General features: G+C 49.0%; 2 protein-coding genes across 2 annotated transcripts; both read right to left on the bottom strand.

Moving 5' to 3' along the window:
• Window positions 1–11,607: 11,607 nt before the first annotated feature.
• Window positions 11,608–16,617, bottom strand: LOC131211990 (V-type proton ATPase subunit B). Its single transcript, XM_058205698.1, has 4 exons — window positions 16,493–16,617; window positions 16,249–16,416; window positions 15,036–15,361; window positions 11,608–14,976 (listed from the first exon to the last, which is right to left on the bottom strand). The coding sequence occupies exons 2-4, from the start codon at window positions 16,343–16,345 to the stop codon at window positions 13,903–13,905; spliced, it is 1,497 nt and encodes a 498-aa protein (XP_058061681.1). The 5' UTR covers window positions 16,346–16,416; window positions 16,493–16,617; the 3' UTR covers window positions 11,608–13,902.
• Window positions 16,618–16,956: 339 nt separating this feature from the next.
• LOC131210985 (uncharacterized) lies at window positions 16,957–20,550 on the bottom strand. The gene is made up of 2 exons (XM_058204319.1): window positions 17,098–20,550; window positions 16,957–17,037 (listed from the first exon to the last, which is right to left on the bottom strand). The coding sequence occupies exons 1-2, from the start codon at window positions 20,548–20,550 to the stop codon at window positions 16,969–16,971; spliced, it is 3,522 nt and encodes a 1,173-aa protein (XP_058060302.1). The 3' UTR covers window positions 16,957–16,968.
• Window positions 20,551–22,234: the final 1,684 nt, after the last annotated feature.

Here is a 22,234-nt window from a genome sequence, read left to right as displayed (position 1 = left end):
ACACGGCTCCCACGACGTTTGTTGCGGCTGGTCAAGTGTAATGGAGAGCCGACAGTTATCGGACATCTATCATGCCGGCAATGAGATTGTGAACGATTCGACCAGAGAACGTTGATTAGCCATCGGTGGCGGTTGGGGAACTGAAAAAGGCACTCATTTCGATGGAACAGTGGAACATTCTACGTGTATTCACATTTTCAAATAAAACTTTAACCGTATGCATTCATCAGGAAATTGGTTTAAAAGTTTCTAATTAAGAATCCCTGTCTAATGTTGTTTAGTTTCACCGATCAGAGACCACCAGATTGGGGTGAAAACTATTCACCCAGCACGCATAACATGATGATTTGATCCAACCTGAACTGAAGGGTCCTTACTGAAGTCCTTCAGTGAACTGGTTGAACTGAATTAAAGACTGCCGACGGTACATCATCGCGCAGCGCGCATCATCATCGTGAATGAATATCTACGGGCAAACAGGGACGCTGTCTTCCTGCCGCAGCCAAAGTTTGCTGTCAACGAATGAAAACTTTGCCCTCGTTCCTTCACAATTGATAATAATCACAGCAAAATACTCACTGCGCCTCCGTTGCCACGTAAATCACCAGGCGTCTCCATCGCACCCGAGCGTGAGTCACCAGGCGTCTCCATCGTCGTCGTCTGTCTAGCGGGCCGTCCCCTAGCCATGATGTTGCGTGCGTGCACCCCTAAAATCCTCCATAATTAATGTGATTAAAGGTTTAATTTAAAATCCAAATAGGTTGGGTTTTGGGGCAACAACTTTTCCCACACGGGCACGACACGGGTCCGCTTGATCCTCGGTCCTCATTAAAGTTTCTTGCTCCGAATGGCGCAGAAGAAAGCAGTGGCACGCGCTGTGCACACGAAGCTAAACATGGTAGTTGTCATACTTTATTCCCTCTTTTCAGAGAGGTTAACTCGGCATGCTGTTGTGGGGCTGGCACACCTTTGTCGCGGGCCACGGCAATCGGGCGAGTGCGCTTGTGAGTTGGTCTGAATAAATTATGCACCAATAGTTCCCACACTGAAATGGTTTGCGATCCCTTTTCGTTACCCAAACATGGCCAACCAGCCAACCGTGTGCATGGCCCCGGGGTGAAGTGCCTCGTTTTATCATCACGAAAAACCACAAACAAATACTAGCGAACATCAAAAATATATGCATCCGCCGGGCCGAGCTGAGGTCGCGGATTTGTGATTAAAATGTAAATTATTGCACCCACCGGGCGGAAATGAAGTTTCAGTCGAAAAACCCGACGATTTCGGAACGGTTGGTGAACGGTTGGGACACGCCCGAAGGAGCAGCCCCGACTCGTCCCGTTCCCTTTCGGGGTCGCTCCGAGCGCAGTGCCGTTCGACGAAACCGTACGTTATTTGATTCGATTGCGGGTAAAATTTGGAGCGCATTCGTAACGACACCGAGGTCCCCCGACGAAAGCGCTTCAATGCACCTAAATTTCAGCGCAAGCTTTTGCAAAAAAGGAAACCAGACGATTTGAGGTGCGGTTCTTGTAATGAAGCGACGAACGATACTTGCCAATGCTCACTTAGCACGTGTACCATTTGCTGGGAGCTGCGGGGTGAGTCACCAGCCGGCAACTGAAACGACCCAGTTCCCTTGTTTCGAGCGCCGTTCGACAGAAGAAATAAAATAGTTGTTCCCGCCCAACCGTACATCCGGGGTTTCCGTGGACATGTCGCCCGAAAGAATCATGTCCCTGTTTAACTTTTTGTTCTACGAAAAGACCTACGATACCCGCCTGTACATCACTGTAAATGTCATGTCCTCCGCCTTTCTTCACTTTACTCACTCTCTCTGTCTCTGTTTCTCTTTCCAGTTGGAAGGAAGGTTTCGCCTGCAGTGAAAATTTGAAATAGTTTAGGCGAAAGTTGCCCGTTTGTCGGGAGCTTGGTTGAAATGGTGCCACAGTGTTCGTTACATTTTGTGTCGCATCGGACCGAGTTTTCGCTTCGGGTTTGGTTTGAAACTAATTTTGAGACTCGGAAACGATCAAAGTTGTACTGGTACGCCAGGTCAAGAAGCACATGGCGCAGATAAAATATATTGCCCAATGGTTTAACTTCAGTCCCTAAACCGTTTGTATAACCGTTATCTTACACTGATCACTCTATTAGTTAGACATTCGAATAAAATGCGCAATTTATTTCCTATAATTTAAATAAAATAAAGTGTACCAACCGACTTGTCAAGGGTAGTCTTTTTGCAGCTCAACCCAGAGGGCACGTTGGACGCGAAACAATCAACGTGTTCCATTTGCCGCAGGCTGTCTGTCAGTCTGTACGTTCATCAGCAAGACCCCACGGGCCACGGACAAATACACACAGTTTACGTGAAGCGACCGAAGCTGTCAAAATCACACAGTGACCGCAGGAAGAAACTTCAGTTCAGTAAAGTTTTTTTTTATAGCCAGTCGGAGCTGGGGCCTAGGAACTGTCTTTGGCGGGCGGGGTACAGCGAAAATCGCGGGAAAGTTGTAGGAAAAACTCGGAACCGAACCCAACACAAAACCTGACGACAAGGCACAAAAACATGCTTACGTTCGCCGCCAGTAAATAAACGGCCGCCACCATCCATGGGCCGGACAGAGTGTCACTCGGAGTTTGGACTGTTTGGAAATTTAGCGTGCTCACTCCGGAAGCTCGGCGGAAGCGGAAACGGACCAAAAAGGGATGGCTGGCCGTGCTCAGTAAAGCGAAAAACAAATTTCAATTACCCCAAAAAGCTTCGGACCGCTGGACCTCTTTATGGACGCTTCTTCGTAAAAACTTTTACCTAACTTACACCGAAAGGCAAACATCGACCGCTTGGAGAGCCGATCGAATTGAAATCAAACCCAGAACCCCAGCTGGACGGACACCCAAAGGGCGAATGAAAACGAATAAAAAAGCGGGTCAAGGTCTCGCGGGTCTTGCCACCCCGATTGTCTGTTCGACCGCGAGAAAAAAAACAGGCTGATAAAAGCACTAGATAAGGTAGGGCTACTAGAACACTAGCAACGAGTCACGCATCCTGACAGCGGTGATTGAATTTCACTTCCGCAAAACTCCTTGAGCCCCGAAATGGAAACGGAAGCAAATCGATTCCACGCCAGAGGCCAATCGGGTACCATCAAATGGCAAGCAACTAGTCTCCCCACCGAAACAGGGCAACAATAATGCCAATGCGCCAAATGCAGTGACAGTAAATGATCAAAACAAAACCCTATATAAACTTTTGGGCACATAAAAAACCATCCAGAAACATTTATCAGCCCCAGCCTCGGGTCCCGCTCTATTACGCGACGTTATCGGACCGGTCGGCAGCTATTTTATTCCACCCGAGCCTATCAGATGGCCGGGTCCGATAGCGAACCCCCAGGCCGGAAGTGGCCCTGCTAAAGGCCGGCTATTGTTTTTCACAATAAAGATTTCGGGGCGTCCTTTTTGCGGTGTTTGTTTTCCTTTAGTTTTTTTTTTGTGCCAGCCATCGAAGGACCTCAACCGAAGGAAGGCTTCTGAAGAAGCGTCTGCGTCACCACATTGGGCACGCCACAGAAAGCCGCGCGGAATAAACCACACTATTGGCGCTGCATGGCCGGACGTGCGCCGGAAACGTTTCGGTCGTGGTTCGTGGTCGCTCGGGTTTGCTGTTCGATTTGCCATTTCCATTTCGATTATCCACCTAAATCATAAACCACAATTCCATTAGCGTGGGTTCGGCATGTTTGGCACCAAAACTGTGTCCCGAAATGGCCGAAACGAAACCCGAAAGTGTCAGTTTTGATAGCAGCCCATACCTTTATCGGGGTCGGGATCGCACACCACTGTGGGACGACTGCGAACAGGTCCAGGCCCTTTGATTTGTGGAAGATTGTTTCAGCAACGTTCTTTAAAGATACCCCTTAAACGCCGTGTGCCGAGTGACGTATGGAAGCAAGTGTTAGGGAGATCCTCGCAGAGTGTCACCTGCTGTCATCGCACGCCCACATGAAGACGTTTACCGGACCGAGTCTCCACCGTAGCATAAATCGTTCATTATAATTTGAAGACGGCCGCCGAGCCGAGACGGAAACATAAACTATCTTCAAGACGCACACATAATAGATGCGCTCCACCAGCGCTCCAATGGCCAATGGCTTCCAAAGTCCTCCACATTCTCCACATCTCACATACCGAACCGATGTTTCGAGTCGGATTATCATAAATAATGTCGGGATTATTTTTAGTCATCAACAGCGGACGGATTGTTCTGTGTCATCCCCCCCGATCCCGTCGGGGAGCCGTCGGTGATAGCGAACCCGCGAAGCTCGACTGCTCGAAACTCGGCCGAAGAACTCGTCTAGCCAGTCTGGCCAACCGGTTTCCGCCGCAAGATTTATTGCCAAACGGCATTCATCGGGCTGGCTGCATATGCTGCGATGCGCGGAAGCAACAAATAAAACCCAACGCCCGGCACAACAATATGCAAATCCACCAGCGCACGGGCACCGGGCAGGATGAGAACAATCCCGGACGGAACGTTGGCGTTTGGCCCTCTCCCGGCGCTGAGCACATCATCGACTGCGACACTAACGGTACGGCGTACGATTTATTAGCCGCACGCACGGACTGGCGCACCGTAGCGATCAACGACCTCTGTCAAATCATCGCACAGAAGCCATTAATGAGCCAGTGTTTTACCAAGTGTACCGGGTACCATTGATAACACCTAAATCTTCATAAAACCAAAACCCTATCAGAAACCGCGCCAAGATCGAGATGTTGGAACAACGACCAACTAACTGCGTAGACTCTCAAAAAACAATGTCGCAACTCACGTTAACTTTCAACACTAAACCTAAACCTAGAACTGCTGTGTGGTCCGCCGGGGACAGAGACACCGAGATCGAAGAAAACAGAACACCTATAAATATCGGTGATTGTCGCAGAGCAAACTTTGAAATGGTTGCACAAAAAATCAGAGGATCAACATTCAGCAGAACGCTCTTTTTTCGGTTATGAACCAGGCCTCGGACTCGGATTCAGATCGTGCCCGTTTGTCCTTTCTGGTTTTTGTGTAGCACCCCAAACTTTGGATAATCTACTTAGTAACGAACTAGTTTGTTTGTAGTTCCTGCCGTACCGTATCTGGCGGTGTCGTTCGTCCTTCCCATTGCTGCATCGTTTGTGTTTCCCTTGTCTGGGAAAATTTGTTGTATAGAGTTTCGTCCCATAAATAAAGAAAAATCCATCTACATATGGATTTCTCATTAGTTTCTTGCTTCAATATAAAAGCAATAATTCAATAGCACATGAAAAAAATATGAAAGTTGCAAAACTTCGAACTTCTTCCGCTAAAGAACCCCGAAGAATGTCCCGCAGCATCCCCGATGTAACCGTTTCATCATTAAGGCATGCGACAGAGTAAGAAATCAGTTACCGTTCACAAAAAGCCACCTTCCGACACAAGGGATGAGAAAACATTTAAGCTAAATAGCATTCGCTTAATATTCACCCGACACCGGCACACGGCACAGGGAAAATAACTTCCTCAACCATTTTCGGAGGGTGAAATATTTTGGAAAACGCAACGCCCACCGCCTGGGCACAGAAGGAATGCGTCGACAGTGTGCGGTCTAACTTCGAACGGGAAGACGCTTCGGCGAACTGAAGGTTGCAAAAATTCCCACCGAACCGCCGGCCCGGGTCGGGAGAGGAAAATTCATAAAACTTTTCATTCGCCAATTCGGCACACGGCTTTTCGGCCTGCTACTCGACAAAAAAAACGGTTGGGGGCCACAAAAAGTGGAGTGTAGTTCGCGGTTCCGCGTAATGTGATCCGGTGTAGTGTACGCATGGCGAGTACTCGGAAACGAAGGATGGCTTTCACGCGAGAGCGAAGCCGTTACGTCACCGGAAGCAGGATGGGTCGCAAGTATTCCGAATTCTCCTCCCGAACCTCCAGCCCCGAATCCAATTAGGCACCGTTCGGCGCAACGGCCCCGTTTTTAGCTGACTTCGCGAGCTGAAGGGACTCCACGCACGCATCAAAACCTGAAATTGAAAGTCCTTATTAATTTCGGTAGCTGATCATTTCGCACCGCAAACACTGCGTCGCGATGTCGAAGGAACCACTCGGAACATATCTCTCCACTTTTGTCAAAAAAGTCCCGGGCAAGCAACTTACCGACTGGAAGGCTCCATCTCGACACCGGAACGCGGTCCCGTCGCGGCCAAATGGGAAGGTATGGGGCAACGCCAAAAACGGTTCTGTGTGCCTTCCTTTGGCTGCGATGCGAATTTAATATGCCCAAAAAACCGATTTCAATCTCCATCGAGCGGAGCAAACACTGGCGGGAAGGCGAATCGTAAAAATACGATAAAATAAATACCACGAATAGAGAAGAGCAGGTGCAGATACGTATGCTGTGCCGGTACACCTGGTGGTGCCGGAACCGGAACATGTGCGTTCCGGGCGGCTACGCGAAAGCGGCTTTTCTTCCTTGCCAGCCTTTGAATAAATGGGAAAAAAGAGAACTCGCGCCGTGCGTTCCAGCACACGGCAATGGACCGGCTGTCGGAACATCACCAATCTCAAGTGGGTGTTGAATCTTGTGCCTGCGATCAGATTGAGGCACATGAATTTATGATGCCCACATCCCATTGGAGGGAACGTCGATGCCAGGATTCGTTGCGTCGGCGACGAGAAATCCTAATTTTCCCGAAAAGGTGTCGGTAAGTGAGTGGCGACTTATTTACGATGATGGCGCCTCGGTGATCGAATTAATGACGGTTGGCATCGGAGCGTAATGAATGCCCGTGCGGTAATCGGCCTCCCGTAGCTTCATCAAGATGTACTAGCCACCTGTTTTAAAGTACGGTCATTTAAGAGCTGTTGTGGCGTTTCACTGTGATGAAGTTCGGATCGGATTCTTCTCCGGTGCGGTATTTCCTCCAAATAAGTGTAATTAATTCAACAAAATGATTCCGTTTTCATATACGTTCACAAACGCTTCGAATTTAATTTAAGTTGAAAAAGGAAAATCCTTTGGAATGTTCACAGCTTCCCGGTAATTATACCTTTGATGATAATTAAAATGCCACTCTCGGAAGTGTGATGAAAAATAGCGCACGATAAAATTGCTACACACCCAACCCAAAGTTCCATCTCGGTCGGTCTTCAATGAGTTCGATTTTGCGTTCCGTATTTGCCCGTCGTCCGCCAATTGATGTGACTTTTAATTTTTCAAGCCCGCTTCACTCCATCAAACGTAGTGGTTTCGTTTCGTCCAGCAGATGGGGTGGGCGACACTAATTGACATTAAAAGAACCGAAAGTTTACCTTCAACCGGACGACATGGGCCACGAAAGACGCGCATGGTGCTGGAACGTCACAAACGGAAGCCCTTCACACGACTACCGAGTCGAGTGTGTCACTCTCGACGATGGCGTTACCGTCAACCCCCGTGACGCATTCGGGCAGCTTTTGCCACCTGTCAGTGCCGCAGTCAAGTGCCGCGATGGCGGAAAAAAGTGCCTTCGAGTGATACTTGGCGCTGAGTGAATGCCATCATTTGTCCAGCCTTGTCTGCGCTGTCGGCAGAGCACCCAAAAATGCCATAAATCCGGCCATTTCGGTCCGGTCCTTCTGATCGCCGTCGGAGCGCCACCAACACCGCTGGTGCCCATTTCGCGGTAAGAAGTAATTTAATTTCGATCTAATTTAAAGTTTTAATTGGCGTTTTTTACGCGCTTCAAACAAAAATACCGTTGCTCTGTTTCACGCACTGGGCCCGGGTGGTTAGCGGGCCGAGCCGAGCACTAGCTGGACAAAATTGCTGAGACACATCCGCAAGACCGCGACAACTTTTCGCCATCATTGGCAGACGCGGGGCGAAATAAGCGGTGCGCAAAATTTACGGCCCTTCCCAGTGTTGGTTCTGTTTTTAGTTCCACCTCGATGGCCCGTTTATCGTGATGATTTGGCGTTTAAAGTTGAAACCTTCAACGAACTATTCCTCCGGTCGGTGGAAAGTTTCGGCTGCTTGTGGCCTCGTGTGCCCGACTGCCTGGCATTATAGCGAGAGCAAATTTAAATTATTTCAGCAGCTTTTTAATCATCGTTTGCGGTACAAAAATAGCGAAATAATAGGCTATTTGGGGAAGGACCGCGAAACCAGGGGTAAAACCATTCGCCCGAATTACTTTGAATGAATCGGGAATTTTAAGTCGCGGGATTGCCCGGTGATGGTGCTGTAATTTCGGAAGTAATCAATTCAAAATGGCCAGTTGGTGGCAAACATCCGACTTAAGAAGTGGAACCTCAATTGGGCCAGATATGGATGGATCGATTGGATATGGACATTGGATGGATCGATTAGAAAGAATGAAGCTGAAGCGGTCACGTAATGAAGACCGCATGTCCCCACTAGTTGACATCACGGCCCCCTTCAAGTTGTCGTAACTTTCTTCTTCGAATTCGTCGGTCGTCTAATCCCACATTACTCACATTCTTTCGAGTGCACAGTGTCAAGTCTTCGTCCGCATCCTGTTAGCCCGACTGCCCAACAGAACCGCTCGACGGCAACCAAACTCGTGACACTCCAGAGTGATCCCAAAAGGTTGGCCCTTTTCCATTCGATTACTCCCCAAAACGGTCCCTTAACGGGCAGCCGGTGCGTATGCCGGCAGTGACAACTAGAGAGTCCCAGGAATCCTAAACGTGCCTGATTAATGTCCCCATACCGGTGGTTAAGATTTATGTGCGTCAGGAAAACTACTGTGATCGCATTTTCCGGACACCGATTTGCTGACGGTCGATCTTCGATGCCAATTCCCGCCGCTTTTCACTAAGTGCTGGTCGGTCAGCTCAGGTACGTAACTCATGTCGAGACGGCGGTTGACATTTTATCGTCCGCTGCCAAAACTACACCCTGGTGAGGTCCAGCAGCCTCAAAACGAGTCTCCTGGTGGCGTTTAACATGTTGATTTAACGACATTTTGATTGAACACACACGGAAAGAAATGGTCGCCATATTTTCAACGATATGGCAGTCGTTTACCAATAAGCGACGGGACGGGAAATCACGCTCCACCGTGACCGGCAAGAAGCTACACCGTCATCCACCGCATCGCCCGGCACAAGCACGTCCTTCAGCACACCGATCCCACTGGGACGGAGCGTCCTTTATGGTGGTGGAGCCCTCATGACGAAGCCATAAGCCCGACGCCTATCCCGGCTCGACACCAAACACGGAAAGCAATAAAACAAGGATTAAAATGGCACACAACTTGTCACTCACGCTCTCTCCTTCACACGAACACGGACACACAGTGGGTGGCAGCGATCTCGCAGGATGTTTTGCGCCACCATTTTTCTTGCACCATTTGTTTATTTGTAGCCTCGTTTGCGGAACGCTAACGATGGTTTCCCGAATTCCCGCGCGAGGTTCGGACCGGAACGATCTTGCTAATGCACGTGGCCGCCGGTACCACCGCACACACCACCGGCGCGCTTCCGGTGGAGCGCCTCCGCACCGGAATTGAGGCAAAATTTAAATTGAAATATCCAGCCCCACTACCAGCCGGTGCCGGGCCACGTGGCACCGTCGACATTTTGATTGCACCGACGACAAGCGACACGGCGTGTAGCGGTTCGGTTCAACGGCCACGGTTTTCCTGCTCGATATATGGCCCCTAGCCGGGTTTGTTGGTTTCCATTCTTTCCGGCGCCAAGAACCTGGACCGGTCTCGGAGATGGGAAAAGGTGTTTTGGAGGTACGAACAAAAAAACACGAACAAGCCCGCCATGAACGAGTCAAGTCCCGAGAAAGAATCATTTAAGGTAGTGTTTTTTATTATTTTCCCACCAACCGGTGCCATTTCTTCCAATTGAGGACTTTACAGTAGCTGTGTAGGGTTTTTTAAATAGGAATGACAAACGACTAAAAAGTAACACGCACAGCACTCAAATTGGGTTCAATTTCAATGCGAAGAAGTGAAATTATTCAACTCTATTTCTAGTCATTCCAACTGTACGTAAAATGTGTCGAAGACTACAATACCTTTCGCCTTAAACCTCCCAATGCAAAGGTACTCATTAGACGACTTTAGAAAACTCTACAATATGCTTCACCATTTACGCTTCGTTTTCGTGACATTTATCGTGTCGTTGGTTCATTTTACATCTGAAAGAATACTCTAAAGCAATGATGGAAGCCCGGCTGCTGTCTTCCAAGAATCTTTTACTGAAACTTCAACAGCGTAAATCGTCAAAAATCGATGTCATAGAAAGTTTGCATTGGGAAAGATTTTGTTTTCAATTAATGGTAAAACAATTCCCATGCTCAAAATTGCTATATTTAGGCGGACTTGCTTGCTTGTTGAAACGCAATATCTAGTGTCCGAATTAGCCGTTTGAAAGTTTTAAGGTTGTATTTCGATGAAATAATTAAGTAGTCAATGCACAGAATACTTTCCGCTTCACAGACCGCTGCGTAGAACGCTATGAAACGTAAATTTGTAAAGCCACAAACGAGACGCGCTTTATTTCCTCGTGAAGTAGGCATTCCGCCGAGAAGATTAAAAAGCCATTAGCTTATTTATGGGGACAGTTTTCGCCGGCCTCGCCAGCCATCGGCAGTCAGGCTGTGGGAGGAAAGCTTTAAGCTAAACACACGACTTTGCACAAATCCACAAACCGTCGTTCGGCTATCTTCCGAACATTTGGCCAATAAGTTCGTCATAATTTATTCCCCCGTTGCCCACACTCGGTACGCCGCCCGTCGCTCTTGCCTGAAACCACCGGCGGTTGGTAGTTTCACTGTGGTAGTAGATCAGCACCAACTTCGGAGCATAACTTCAACAAAATGATGAATAAACATCCTTCGCCCGGTACCACCGCTCGTTACACACGCGGGAAGCACCGGTTGGAAGGTAAACGCAGCTGAACCTCCACGCTACCTAAGCGGCCACAATATTTACGGTACATCGATATTTCTACTGAGGTGAAATTAATCGAGCACGCCGCACAAAATCTTGAACTGAACCGAGCAATCGAAACAGAACGGGAAAGAAACCACGATAAGCGAGTCCGTGGCCGCGGAATTCACACCAGCAGCGCGAGAGGGAAAATCCGCTTTGTAAACAGAAATGATTCGGCAGCAGCCGGAAAGCAAAAACCGAAAGAAGCTGTTCGTAGCGTTGGCCACTGGGTTCAGAGACTTTGGCCAGAGGTTTTCGAGAGTAAAAATCAATCGAAACTCGTCTATTAAAAAAACGTTGCAACTCATAGGGAATGGGGTGGACTCGGAAGGATATCACATTGATGAGGATCTCGAACGCTTACTTGCTGAGTGATATGGAGCAGCGGAAGTTACTGGCATCAAAAGGAATCAATTGCTCAACGCTCCCATGGAAGTAAATACCGCGTGGCAGATACGCGTTCGATTGATGTGCGTAGCAATCAATCTTCATTTTCCCACTACACACCGGCTGAAGAGGGGCAGCCCAAAAACGAAACAGTCTTTTAACCCATGTTCTAGTTTATGTTATTCTCAGCCACAGGGGGACATAATAAGCATAACCTACAAACTAAACAGCATTCGGACTCGCACTCGGATTTTATTCAGCGTGATCGTTCGTTAATACAGTAATAATATTGTTATGTATTCATGTATCATTTTATATCTAACATTACTTTTGTCTATTTTTGTGTGGCTATACCTACAATAGCATGGAAACAGAGCTCAAACGACTTTGTGGGCCTCGGCATATTTTTCTCAAGTTATAAACACATCTACATCCGGAGGTTGTCTCGAGGTTCGGATGCTGCCGTGCCTACTTCGAGTGGCGTGGCTGAGAACCGTAAGCCCATCAGCTAATGGTTTCGTCTCATAGAGCCGTGCGAGCACTACAAGGTGTTGTAACATTTTCCTACGACTGTGATTATACAAAGCCTTTCTGCTTCCACTTCGGGACACTGTTTCGATTATCTTCTTATTCCACATTCAACAATGGATTGGACCGACGATGATCGAATTATCGCAAAACGTACAAGTTTGTTTCGTACAGGTAGAGCCTTATCTTATGGACATTATAACATAAGTAACATTGCGTGCGCTTGCGCCAAAATACTATCGAACGATCGACAGACAGGGTTTAAGTGAAAGAGGTGCCTAATCTTGGTTGAAAGATGCCTGTTGATTTCAGAAGCTGACTGTGTCCGTCCCTAGTAAGTGTCTGATCTTAATACTACCGGGAGCACCTTTGTCGCCATTACGAAACAGCCACCCGCGTAAAACGTGGTCGTAAACGTGGTCTATTAAAAGGGGGTATCATTGTTTTGTACGATGGCGTATGATGGCAAATCGACAGAGCAGCTAGTGTGTGATGGCATTTCACAGAAGGCGCTACCAGTAAGCCGGGACGAGATTAGCTTCATCTCACATCAGTTACTGTGAATCGCTCAACGAACGTCGGGTTAAGGATCATCTATTCGAAACCCGAGGTTGGGCCACTGTTTTTATTCCTCTTCACTTCACCATGATGACAAATCAATCGATCCGAACGAAAGTTTTTCGACCTTGCAGCAGCAAGCGAAAAAATCAAAATAGACAACAAATCTTTCAATATACCGAACATTCCTTAAAAACAGACGAACAAAATAAAGATTGTATATACTAAGATAAGATTAGATATGTAAAAAGGAAACGCTTAGGCTATGCACTTAGCTAAACACTTACGTAGGGAGTAAATAGTAAAAGTGGGACATCGAATCGTGCAAATCAACACACGCTTCATCAAAAGCTTGATAACAAAAATAAACAAGGATAATTGCAATAGTAGATAAAATATGTGAAGAAAAATAATGTGTATCGATGCAAGGAATACCGTATGATTGTTGCGCCGGCATATCGCGATAACGAGTTAAAGAGTGCGCTTCAACTGGAGAAGTTGATCCTTCCGTTGCCGTTCGTACTGTTTTTTTTATCTTCGCTAGTGATGGTTTCAGGATAATCTTTCCGGAAAGCCGTTCACAACGAGCCTCTCCAGCAGCCACAACCGTCCCCTGCAGGTTTCCACTGGCGAGTGATCCCACGGAACCGATGGTATCGGTCGTGTTTGGTTCCGTTACGACAAGCGCAACGCCGAACAGGCGTGCCGGATGCTGTTTACGATCCGCCTGGCCGAACGATCGAGCTGTCAGTTCTTTCGCCGCTCGTAAGTTGACTCTTCTATTCTTTCGTCGTTTCAATAGTTTTGATGTTGTTTTTCTATTGGACATTTACTCGCATTTCTTAGTTTCGTTGGCTTGGTTTGGTGCGTTTCGAAGACGACGAAAGAACTTACACAGCTCAACTCTGTTGCGCCCGCGATCACCCAGAAAACGGTGCGGTTAATGGTGCTGCTGCTAGAGGGGTCAGTGCTACAACGGCTTCTAGTGCGTTCAAGTACCGATTCGGTACACAAAAATTATCCAAAGACCATCTTTGACGTCAGCCAAGTCAGCTGAAGACACACACGAAAACGAAATTTAGAGCAACTGCGATTACGAACGTGAGACCTCAATACTTCCACTCCCACCGATTACCATCTGTAAGTGGCATGCAATAAATTGTGGTATTTTTTAGGGTGGCCAATGTTGGCCTTCTTTTAATCAAAGAAAACCAGTTTCATCCAAACGTTCGTCGTGAGGGAATGCATCAATGTGGATGAAACATTTCGCAGTGCCACTCCACACACTATTTACAACATATCTGTTTCCTCCAATTTACGGATAAGCTAAGGAGAAAAGGGTAGACGTAAAGAGAGGACATACACACATTGACAGCCCGTGCGGGAGGCGAAACATCTACCTTACGCTTAACAACAACCGACGAACCAGCACCATACTGTCGCCACTTAGTGACGCGAGTCTCGTGGGTAGAACTCGGCCAAAATCGAGGCTGGGATACGCTTGAGCATCTCCTTCGGGAAGATACGCAGAAGCTGCCAGCCGATGTCAAGCGACTCGAAGACGGTACGGTTCTCGTAGTTGCCCTGCGAGATGAAGTTCTTCTCGAACTTAGTGAGGAACTCCAGGTACAGCAGATCGTCTGGTGTGAGCGCCTCCTCACCGACGACCGCCTTCATGGCCTGCACGTCCTTGCCGATGGCGTAACACGCGTACAGCTGGTTGGACACGTCCGAATGATCCTTGCGCGTCATGCCCTCACCGATGGCCGACTTCATCAGACGCGACAGCGACGGTAGCACGTTCACTGGCGGATAGATTTGACGATTGTGCAGCTGACGGTCGACGTAGATCTGTCCCTCGGTAATGTAACCCGTCAAATCGGGAATCGGATGGGTGATGTCATCGTTAGGCATCGTCAGAATCGGGATCTGAGTGATAGATCCATTGCGTCCCTCAACACGTCCAGCGCGCTCGTAGATGGTGGCCAAATCGGTGTACATGTAACCGGGGAAACCGCGACGGCCGGGCACCTCCTCACGGGCGGCCGACACCTCACGCAAAGCCTCAGCGTACGAAGACATGTCGGTCAGGATAACCAGCACGTGCTTCTCGCACTGATACGCGAGGAACTCGGCTGCAGTCAGCGCCAGACGAGGCGTAATGATACGCTCGATGGTCGGATCGTTGGCCAAGTTAAGGAACAGGCACACGTTCTCCATGGAACCGTTCTCCTCGAAGTCCTGCTTGAAGAAGCGGGCCGTCTCCATGTTCACACCCATAGCGGCGAACACAATGGCAAAGTTGTCCTCGTGCTCGTCCAACACCGACTTACCCGTTTGCTTCACCAAACCAGCCTGACGACAGATCTGGGCGGCAATTTCGTTATGCGGCAGACCGGCGGCCGAGAAAATGGGAATCTTCTGCCCACGGGCAATCGAGTTCATCACGTCGATGGCCGAAATACCGGTTTGGATCATTTCCTCGGGGTAGATACGGGACCACGGGTTAATCGGTTGGCCCTGTGCGAAAAATTGAATCAATTAACCGATTACACGAGCGTACTGCCGCACAAACATACCTGAATGTCGAGAAAATCTTCCGCCAAAATCGGCGGTCCCTTGTCGATGGGCTTGCCGGAACCGTTGAACACACGACCCAGCATGTCCTCGGACACCGGAGTACGCAGAATGTCACCAGTGAACTCGCACACCGTGTTCTTCGCATCGATACCAGAGGTACCCTCAAACACCTGTACGACGGCCTTCGAGCCGCTCACTTCCAGCACCTGACCGGAGCGGATCGTGCCATCGCTAAGGCGTAGCTGCACAATTTCAGCAAACTTCGGGAATTTAACCTCATCCAGGATGACCAGCGGTCCGTTCACACCGGACACAGTTTTGTAGACTGAAATGTAAGCGGGTGAAGAAAAGCAAAGCGGTTAAATTGCGTCGCTATGAATCAGCCATCCTTCGAAAACGTATTTTCCATTTTCAGGCTCCGTTCACCAGCATATCGACGATAGCGCCTTCGTTTACGTAACAATGGCATGTGATAAAAATTCTCTGCAAAACATCTTATCTTATGAGGTCGTACATCGTTTCGCCCGTAATTTTGGAGGCGAAGGGGCGCAGTTCTAGAGTGATCGTCAAAATTGCAAAGCATAAAACATTGGATACCATTTGATCATAATGCTACCCTTCACCGCCTGAACAGCATCAACAGCAACCAATGTTCCGTCTCAGCAATCACTTTGTGTAAACACTCCACGCGAAAGAAAGAGAAGTCCGAAGTCGAGTACGACATCTCCGGTGTATTGGTGAGAGCGCGGCTCGTTGCGTGGATGTGCGTGCTCTTTGCGTAGTCAGGTGTTTTGACAGTCATGTGACATCAAAACAGCATTTGCACAGCAATTCGGAAGATTTTTTCAATTTTTACCGCAACATACAATAATTTTCTAACTTTCGTCGAATGAAATTGAAAGAATTATCCACATTCTACATCTTTTGAGCGATTCGGTTCCAAAAATAGCAAAGTTGGCAGTCCCATCAGCTTCGTTTCGCTTCGGGCGGGAGCACTAGTGCGAGATAAACTGGAATTCGTGGCAAAATCCTCCTAAGTTTTGCAATCTTTCCCGAAATCTACATCCTGTAACTTAAGACTTGCATGCGGCATAGCATAGGAAGCGGCGATGGGGGAGAATCGGCCATTTTCGGGCACTGTCGTACATCACCGTCACATGATGCCTCTCCGCGGTGGAAAATTCGGGTTGATCCCAGTAATATCGTACTTACTCAATCGGGGCTGCGAGATGAAGTCCCGGGATACGGCCAGCACATGCTCCTTGTGGGCCTGGTGGGCCGACAAAGTTTTATTGTACATCGTCGACATCTTCGCACTACTTTTGCCGGATTAGTGGTGTCCGCTACAATCTCCAATCAACTGCTCGCTCGTTTGTGCCACTGCAAAACAGGCCGAGAGCTGTTAGAACCAAAGCGAACAGATCCAAGGGTGACCAAATTCCGTAGACTCACTAACCTCTGCGGGAACACGGGAAGATTCAGCCAACACCGTAGCACGGTCACTTGCCAAGTACAAGTTTCACGTTGAAGAGGAACGACGACACACGACTGGGACCGCTGCTGGCCGAGATGATTTTTCTCCTTCCGACCAGTGATAGCATGAAAAATACACAAGTGTGCGTGCGGAAGAGCTGTCATGTGATTCGAAGCGAAACTGGCGACCGATAGCGACATCTAGGTCTCGGATATTGAACTGCGCTCACCCAACTCACCCAACGAGCAAAACCCGTTACAATTTCCACCAGATTCTACAATGTTTTATTGTCTGTATTTATCGCTTTTTCGAGGAAACATCGTTTGTTTCTTTTGTATCGAAAGCCGTATGTGCGAAATTATCATTAGAGATTTATTTAAAACGTTAGCCGCACAATTAGAAGGCGCTATCAGTAAAAAAAAATAAAGAAACTTCCAACCCGATGTGTTCAAACTTCTCTAGTCCTGAATCACACGAACACTGTTCGATAGATCAACTTGCCCTCGCAGCACTTTTCGCTGAAGATTCTGAAAAAGAAGGGCAAGTTATTGAAAAGTTCGAGAAAATGAACTACTGGCTCCGCTTACCCTATTGTACACGTCCTTCAGGATCATGTTTTTCCGCTTCAAATTGTTGATCCGTTCAATCTCCTTCTTCCGCAGCACTTCCGGTAGGTTACGCACCTGGCGGCGCGTATTTTCGCGGATCGCACGAGTCGACGGAAACACTCGCCACTGGGTACTCAGCGGAGGCGGCGGAAGCTTCCCTTTTCCGGCCGGTGCCACGTTGGCTCGCCGCAACGAATCATCCGAAGTGAGCAGCAGCAGTCGCTGGCGTTGTGCGTTTCGTTTGCTACGCAATTTGTTCAATTCACCGATGCACCGACGCCGCTCTTCAATCCGCGTCAGTGCCGCGGGACACGATCGACAAAACTGTTCGCGCAGTGTAAGCATTTTTTCCGAAACGTTATCCTTCCCATTCTCTGCTGTCTCGCTTTCAATTGTGCTTGCGGTGCTAGCGACTGAGACTGGCCGCTCGGAAAATTTGGGATTATCGCGTCTCGATTCCGGTGGTCGCTTCGCACCACCTTCGAACGTGATAATGTACGCGATGGAAGATGGCTTGGTCTGCGCTTGTTTGTCCTGCCGGCCAGCGGTTCCATCGATCAACTGAGTCCTCCGTGGCACACCATGATCCGCGGAACGACCCATACAGCCACACAAACAGTGACACTCTACCGGACGCCGAAAATCATCCTTCTCCTCGTCGTATGTCTCGACAGCGGCGACGGCATGAAGGCCAGGCCCTGCCACCGTAGAGGTAGATTTCTCTTTTCGCGAACGTTGCTCACCGAAAATTGGTTTCGTTCGGCGAATGGAATCCGTCGTTTGTGTTCCGGCCGTACGGCCGCTGAGCACCGGAGTAGAGCGCCGGGATTTAATATCATAGTGGTGCGTTGTGGTTGTGTTGGTTAGTGTCGTCACCACCGGAATGGATATGGAATCGGACGAAATGAACGCCGCACCCTCGTCGATCATTGGCGAAGGAACGGAGTTGTTGGAAGACAATTCCACCGTCCGGCGGTTCTTCTGGGCCGAAGGCATTTTCTTTATTCCATGTTTGCTCCTTCCGAGGGCACAGTTTTCCTTCTGCTGCTGGTGCCGATGCATTTCGCTCCGTTGACCACTGTACGGACGGGTGTAGATATGGTTTTGATCCTCGAACGCACGTCTCTGACGCACTTGATCGTAGTTTTCGATAAACTGTTCCTTCTTTTGCTTGATGAACGTCGGAATGCTCACGTCCGACGGGCTGGTGGGAGTTTCCAACTTCGACCGGGTTTTTATCAACTTTGCCATGTGATAATGGGAGTTCCACGCGGAACTGTCCTTCGACGAGCGACCATCCAAACCCTCCGAGACGGCCTCATGTACCGATGTGTAGACGGTTCCACTCCGTTCGCTCGGAACCGTATTGGCTTTCGCCTCTGGTGGTCGGTGACGGACCTCTTCTCCACCAGAACGAGCGGTATGTTGCAAGTTTTGAGCAGCACTGAGCAGCATCATTTTCTTTACCAAAAGTTGCTCGATTTCCCGATCAATTTGGGCCAGCTGAGGCTCTTTGGCTCGCCGCTGCTGTTCGTTGCGTTGTTGCAGTTTTTTTAGGTTTTCATATTCCACTTCCGAGTGTGTCATCGGCTTTAGGTATTCCTGCATGGCCTTCCGGACACGTCGCTCTCTGGACACGTTGTCGTTTTCCGGCACTTTTTCATGAGCCGTTCCGACCGTTTCCGGTTGCGACGAATCTTCCACAGAACCGAGCTCACCGGACGTTGAAACAATGGCCAGGAGTGGAACATTATTCGCATCATTAGCTTCCGAAGATGAACCGCGAACGGATCCGACGGAGACGGGATGTTCGCCGTTCGAACTCTCTGCCGGATCTTTCGTTTCATCAACAATCTCCACCACATCCAAACTCCGATCCTCTTGGGTGCCCGTACTTGGGTCTTGGCCCGTACTGGGGACATCTTTCACTGCATCACCGGAACTCACGTCGTCGTACACGTTGTCTTCTACTGGGTCGCTTACGACCGGACGTTCCCGGACGGCCTTCGCGTAATCACGAAGCAGCTGTTCCCGTGTCCTCTTTTCAGGATCGTGCCGTGACAGCTTGCGGAATATTTTATCGATCAAACTTTCCTTCACACCTGTTGGCATGCTGGTTAGCTCGCGGATCGAATTGTAGAGCGTTAGGCCTAGTTTCACCTCATCGTCAAACGCCGGACGGAGAGAGGCGGATGTACCGTCTGCCCCAGTCGCACAAGAGGACGAAGTAGTTGACGAAGGCATCGATGCAGAAGTAGTACCATTACTGGTCATTTCCTGTCCCGAGCGGGGAAAGAATTCGAAACTTTCCGCTGCATCCACCGACACCATGGTGAGGCTTTCCGTACCGACAGCCTTCTCCACGCGTCCGTCGCTTTTGCACTCCTCCACTTCCACCTGAATTCCGCGCGATTCCCGGGCGCGGTTTACGTGGAGTGTAGTTTGCGTTGATTTAACAACATCTTCCGGAACCACTTTCGGAGTGCTTTGGGCTCCGGGATTTGTCAGCACGATCGATGCATCCTGCGGCAGCATTTTCCTTTGCTTCTCCCCTTCGCGATGACGCACTACCACCACGCTCCGATCGAAAGTGAGACCCTTTCGGGCGAAATACCTTTGCAGGCACCGTTTTTCCGTTTCGTTAAGATCGGCCGCTCCGCAGAATTGTAACCGTTCGCTCGAATCGTACCCAATGTCACCCAGCGAATCCCACTCCAGCTTCTGTCTGTTCGAAGCAATGCTACTGCCGGGCGAAAGATCCTTCGTACTGTCCAGTGGGTCCTCGTTTCCGGCCGGAACTGACGGCTTTACAACGGGCCGAATTGGTGCATCTTCCTGGCCCGGTGTTTGGGTGCTGTTCTCGTGAACCACTAGACGCGACGGTTCTTTGCCAGCGTCCGCAGCACCCACGGGTTGCACGGAGGCCAGTTGCCCATACGTAATCGGAGCGACGGAGGTCAGCCCCGGACCGATCGATATTGTCGGTGGCGGCGGAAGATTGATTTCAATGACCGACTCGAGATTGAAGTTAAAATTTCGTCCACTCTTCTGCTCCACTTTCTTCTCCCTCACGGTGACTCCTTTTGAGGCCGAGGGCTGCTGTTCCGCGTCCGATTTCGCCACCGATTTGGCACTTTCGCCGGAAGCATTCCTTAACGATTGCTCACCCTCCGCTAGCTCTTGACGCTCGGCCTGTTTACGCAGCGTGGACAGATTCTCCATCGACCTGCCAACACCGGATCGTTCGGCGGCACAGCCTGCTCCCATCGTACGACGCTGCAGCTCATCCAACCCGGGAAGGCTTCCATCGCTCGACGAGCGTGTTGCGTTCGACAAGCGTCGCAAACGAAGGTACTTTTCCAGATCGCGGTTGCGACCGTGCTGCATATAGTACTGCATAATCAGATCGGTCACACGATCACTTTGCGACATTTTGTTAGCTTTTCACAGAATCACAAATACGGCCAGATGCAAAGAGAGGCGAACTTCAGCCGCGGTTCATCGCAGCGAATGCGCGGGCTTCCTCGAAAAATTCCGTTACAAACTGTGCAAAACCGTCAAAACCGTAGCACTTCGTTGACAACCAAAACATAGCAACCGAGAGCGTGGGTTGCCAGTTAACCAAATAAACTGCTGGGAGGGAGCAGGGCATGATGCAAAACAACTATTTTGCTATTTGTATTTTGTTTTGTTAAAGCTATTTTGTTATTAAACACCCATTCATCAGGACCCCCGATGCAACTGCACACGTTTATTTTAAGGGCGGTTTACACGCTGCGATCTGCAATGCAATATCGCTCGAAGTGACATCTCCAGAGACGTCATAAATGTCACTGCCGCGGGTGGAAATCTGAAGACTCGACATGCAATTTGTGAACAAATTTCAAAACAGTTTGTCGGTCAGTCGGGTCAGTTTGTCGGTTGACTTGTTGATATTTTGTTTTGGCCTCTTATTTATATTTTGGACGCTTCGTCAACGTTCGCGAAAGTGTTTAACTGAATTTATAAAAATTTACGAAAGTCTGCCATGTCTTTGGCTAAACAACTAAACTTTGGCAACTAAAAAATAAAAAATATAGTGATCGGAATAAAAAGGCGGAGGCATACGATGCCATTTAAAAGCAATTTCCTCGACACTGTAACCTCTTCGCACGTTCTTTTTTCGCTTTTTAACCGAAAAGCACAATGGTAAGGCAAACCAACACAGTGTTGCTTCCATGGCTGATTCCAACATGTCCAACCGACAAACTGACCCTGTTTTGAAATTTGTTCACAAATTGCATGTCGAGTCTTCAGATTTCCACCCGCGGCAGTGACATTTATGACGTCTCTGGAGATGTCACTTCGAGCGATATTGCATTGCAGATCGCAGCGTGTAAACCGCCCTTTACATTTAAACCATCTTTCACCGAGGCATTTGTTTGATTGGCCTCTCTCTTCCAGGGGTGTAGTCTGGTTCGCTGGTTCACGAAGGCTGCAGCGCCCCCTAGTTGTCAGGTTGCGAAGCATTGCTCGTTGATTTTCAATATTTCTTCCGCACGCAGCATAAACTTTAGTTCAAAAAACAACGTAGCCTTTATTGGAAAAACATTTGCATACTGTACCGGCAAAGGACCGTAGTGGGAAATGAGTTTTTCATCCGTTCTCAAAGGAACGTTGTCTGGTTTCAATTTAAGCCCAGCCTTGGTACGCTTCAACAGCAACCGGTGCAGCATGAAGAACACATTAAATCTTTCAGGAGGCGCATCTTCCCTGTCTACCCGCCGGGTTATGCTGAGTTATGCAGGTAAGCGACCCTTCGGATGGTGGTGGTGTGCGTGCCTGCGTGCAGTCCCTAATTGATCGCGCCTTCAGGTACACCAAATTGTCAAAGTGCAGCAGACGGTTCGATTAAGCTTGTGTTTTTTGCCCGTTTCAGCCGAGCACTCGCGCCCTCAACACACACATATGCAGCACCATAAATCGTAGGGCATCGAAGGAAATCCCGAACCGATTCCTATTGTGCGACTTATCATCAGGCCGCGCAGGTTGACGGGACGAGAACGCAGAGCGTGACTTCACCGCGCACCGCGGGTACCAACAACGGGCGGTGGCGTAAGAAAATCGGTCAGTGAGT

This window comes from Anopheles bellator, chromosome 2 (assembly GCF_943735745.2).
Source record: "Anopheles bellator chromosome 2, idAnoBellAS_SP24_06.2, whole genome shotgun sequence".
Taxonomy (NCBI): domain Eukaryota; kingdom Metazoa; phylum Arthropoda; class Insecta; order Diptera; family Culicidae; genus Anopheles; species Anopheles bellator.
The sequence above is the reverse complement of the archived record's forward strand: the minus strand, read 5'-3'. Positions and strand labels throughout refer to the sequence as shown.

Excerpts from the sequence above, each read along its gene's own strand:
- LOC131211990 (XM_058205698.1), bottom strand. The coding sequence starts at position 16,345 with ATGTCGACGATGTACAATAAAACTTTGTCGGCCCACCAGGCCCACAAG. Across the intron at positions 15,362-16,248 it reads CATCTCGCAGCCCCGATTGA|TCTACAAAACTGTGTCCGGT; the intron begins GTAAGTACGATA and ends CTTACATTTCAG. Across the intron at positions 14,977-15,035 it reads AAGATTTTCTCGACATTCAG|GGCCAACCGATTAACCCGTG; the intron begins GTATGTTTGTGC and ends TTTTTCGCACAG.
- LOC131210985 (XM_058204319.1), bottom strand. The coding sequence starts at position 20,550 with ATGTCGCAAAGTGATCGTGTGACCGATCTGATTATGCAGTACTATATG. Across the intron at positions 17,038-17,097 it reads TGAAGGACGTGTACAATAGG|AATCTTCAGCGAAAAGTGCT; the intron begins GTAAGCGGAGCC and ends CTTCTTTTTCAG.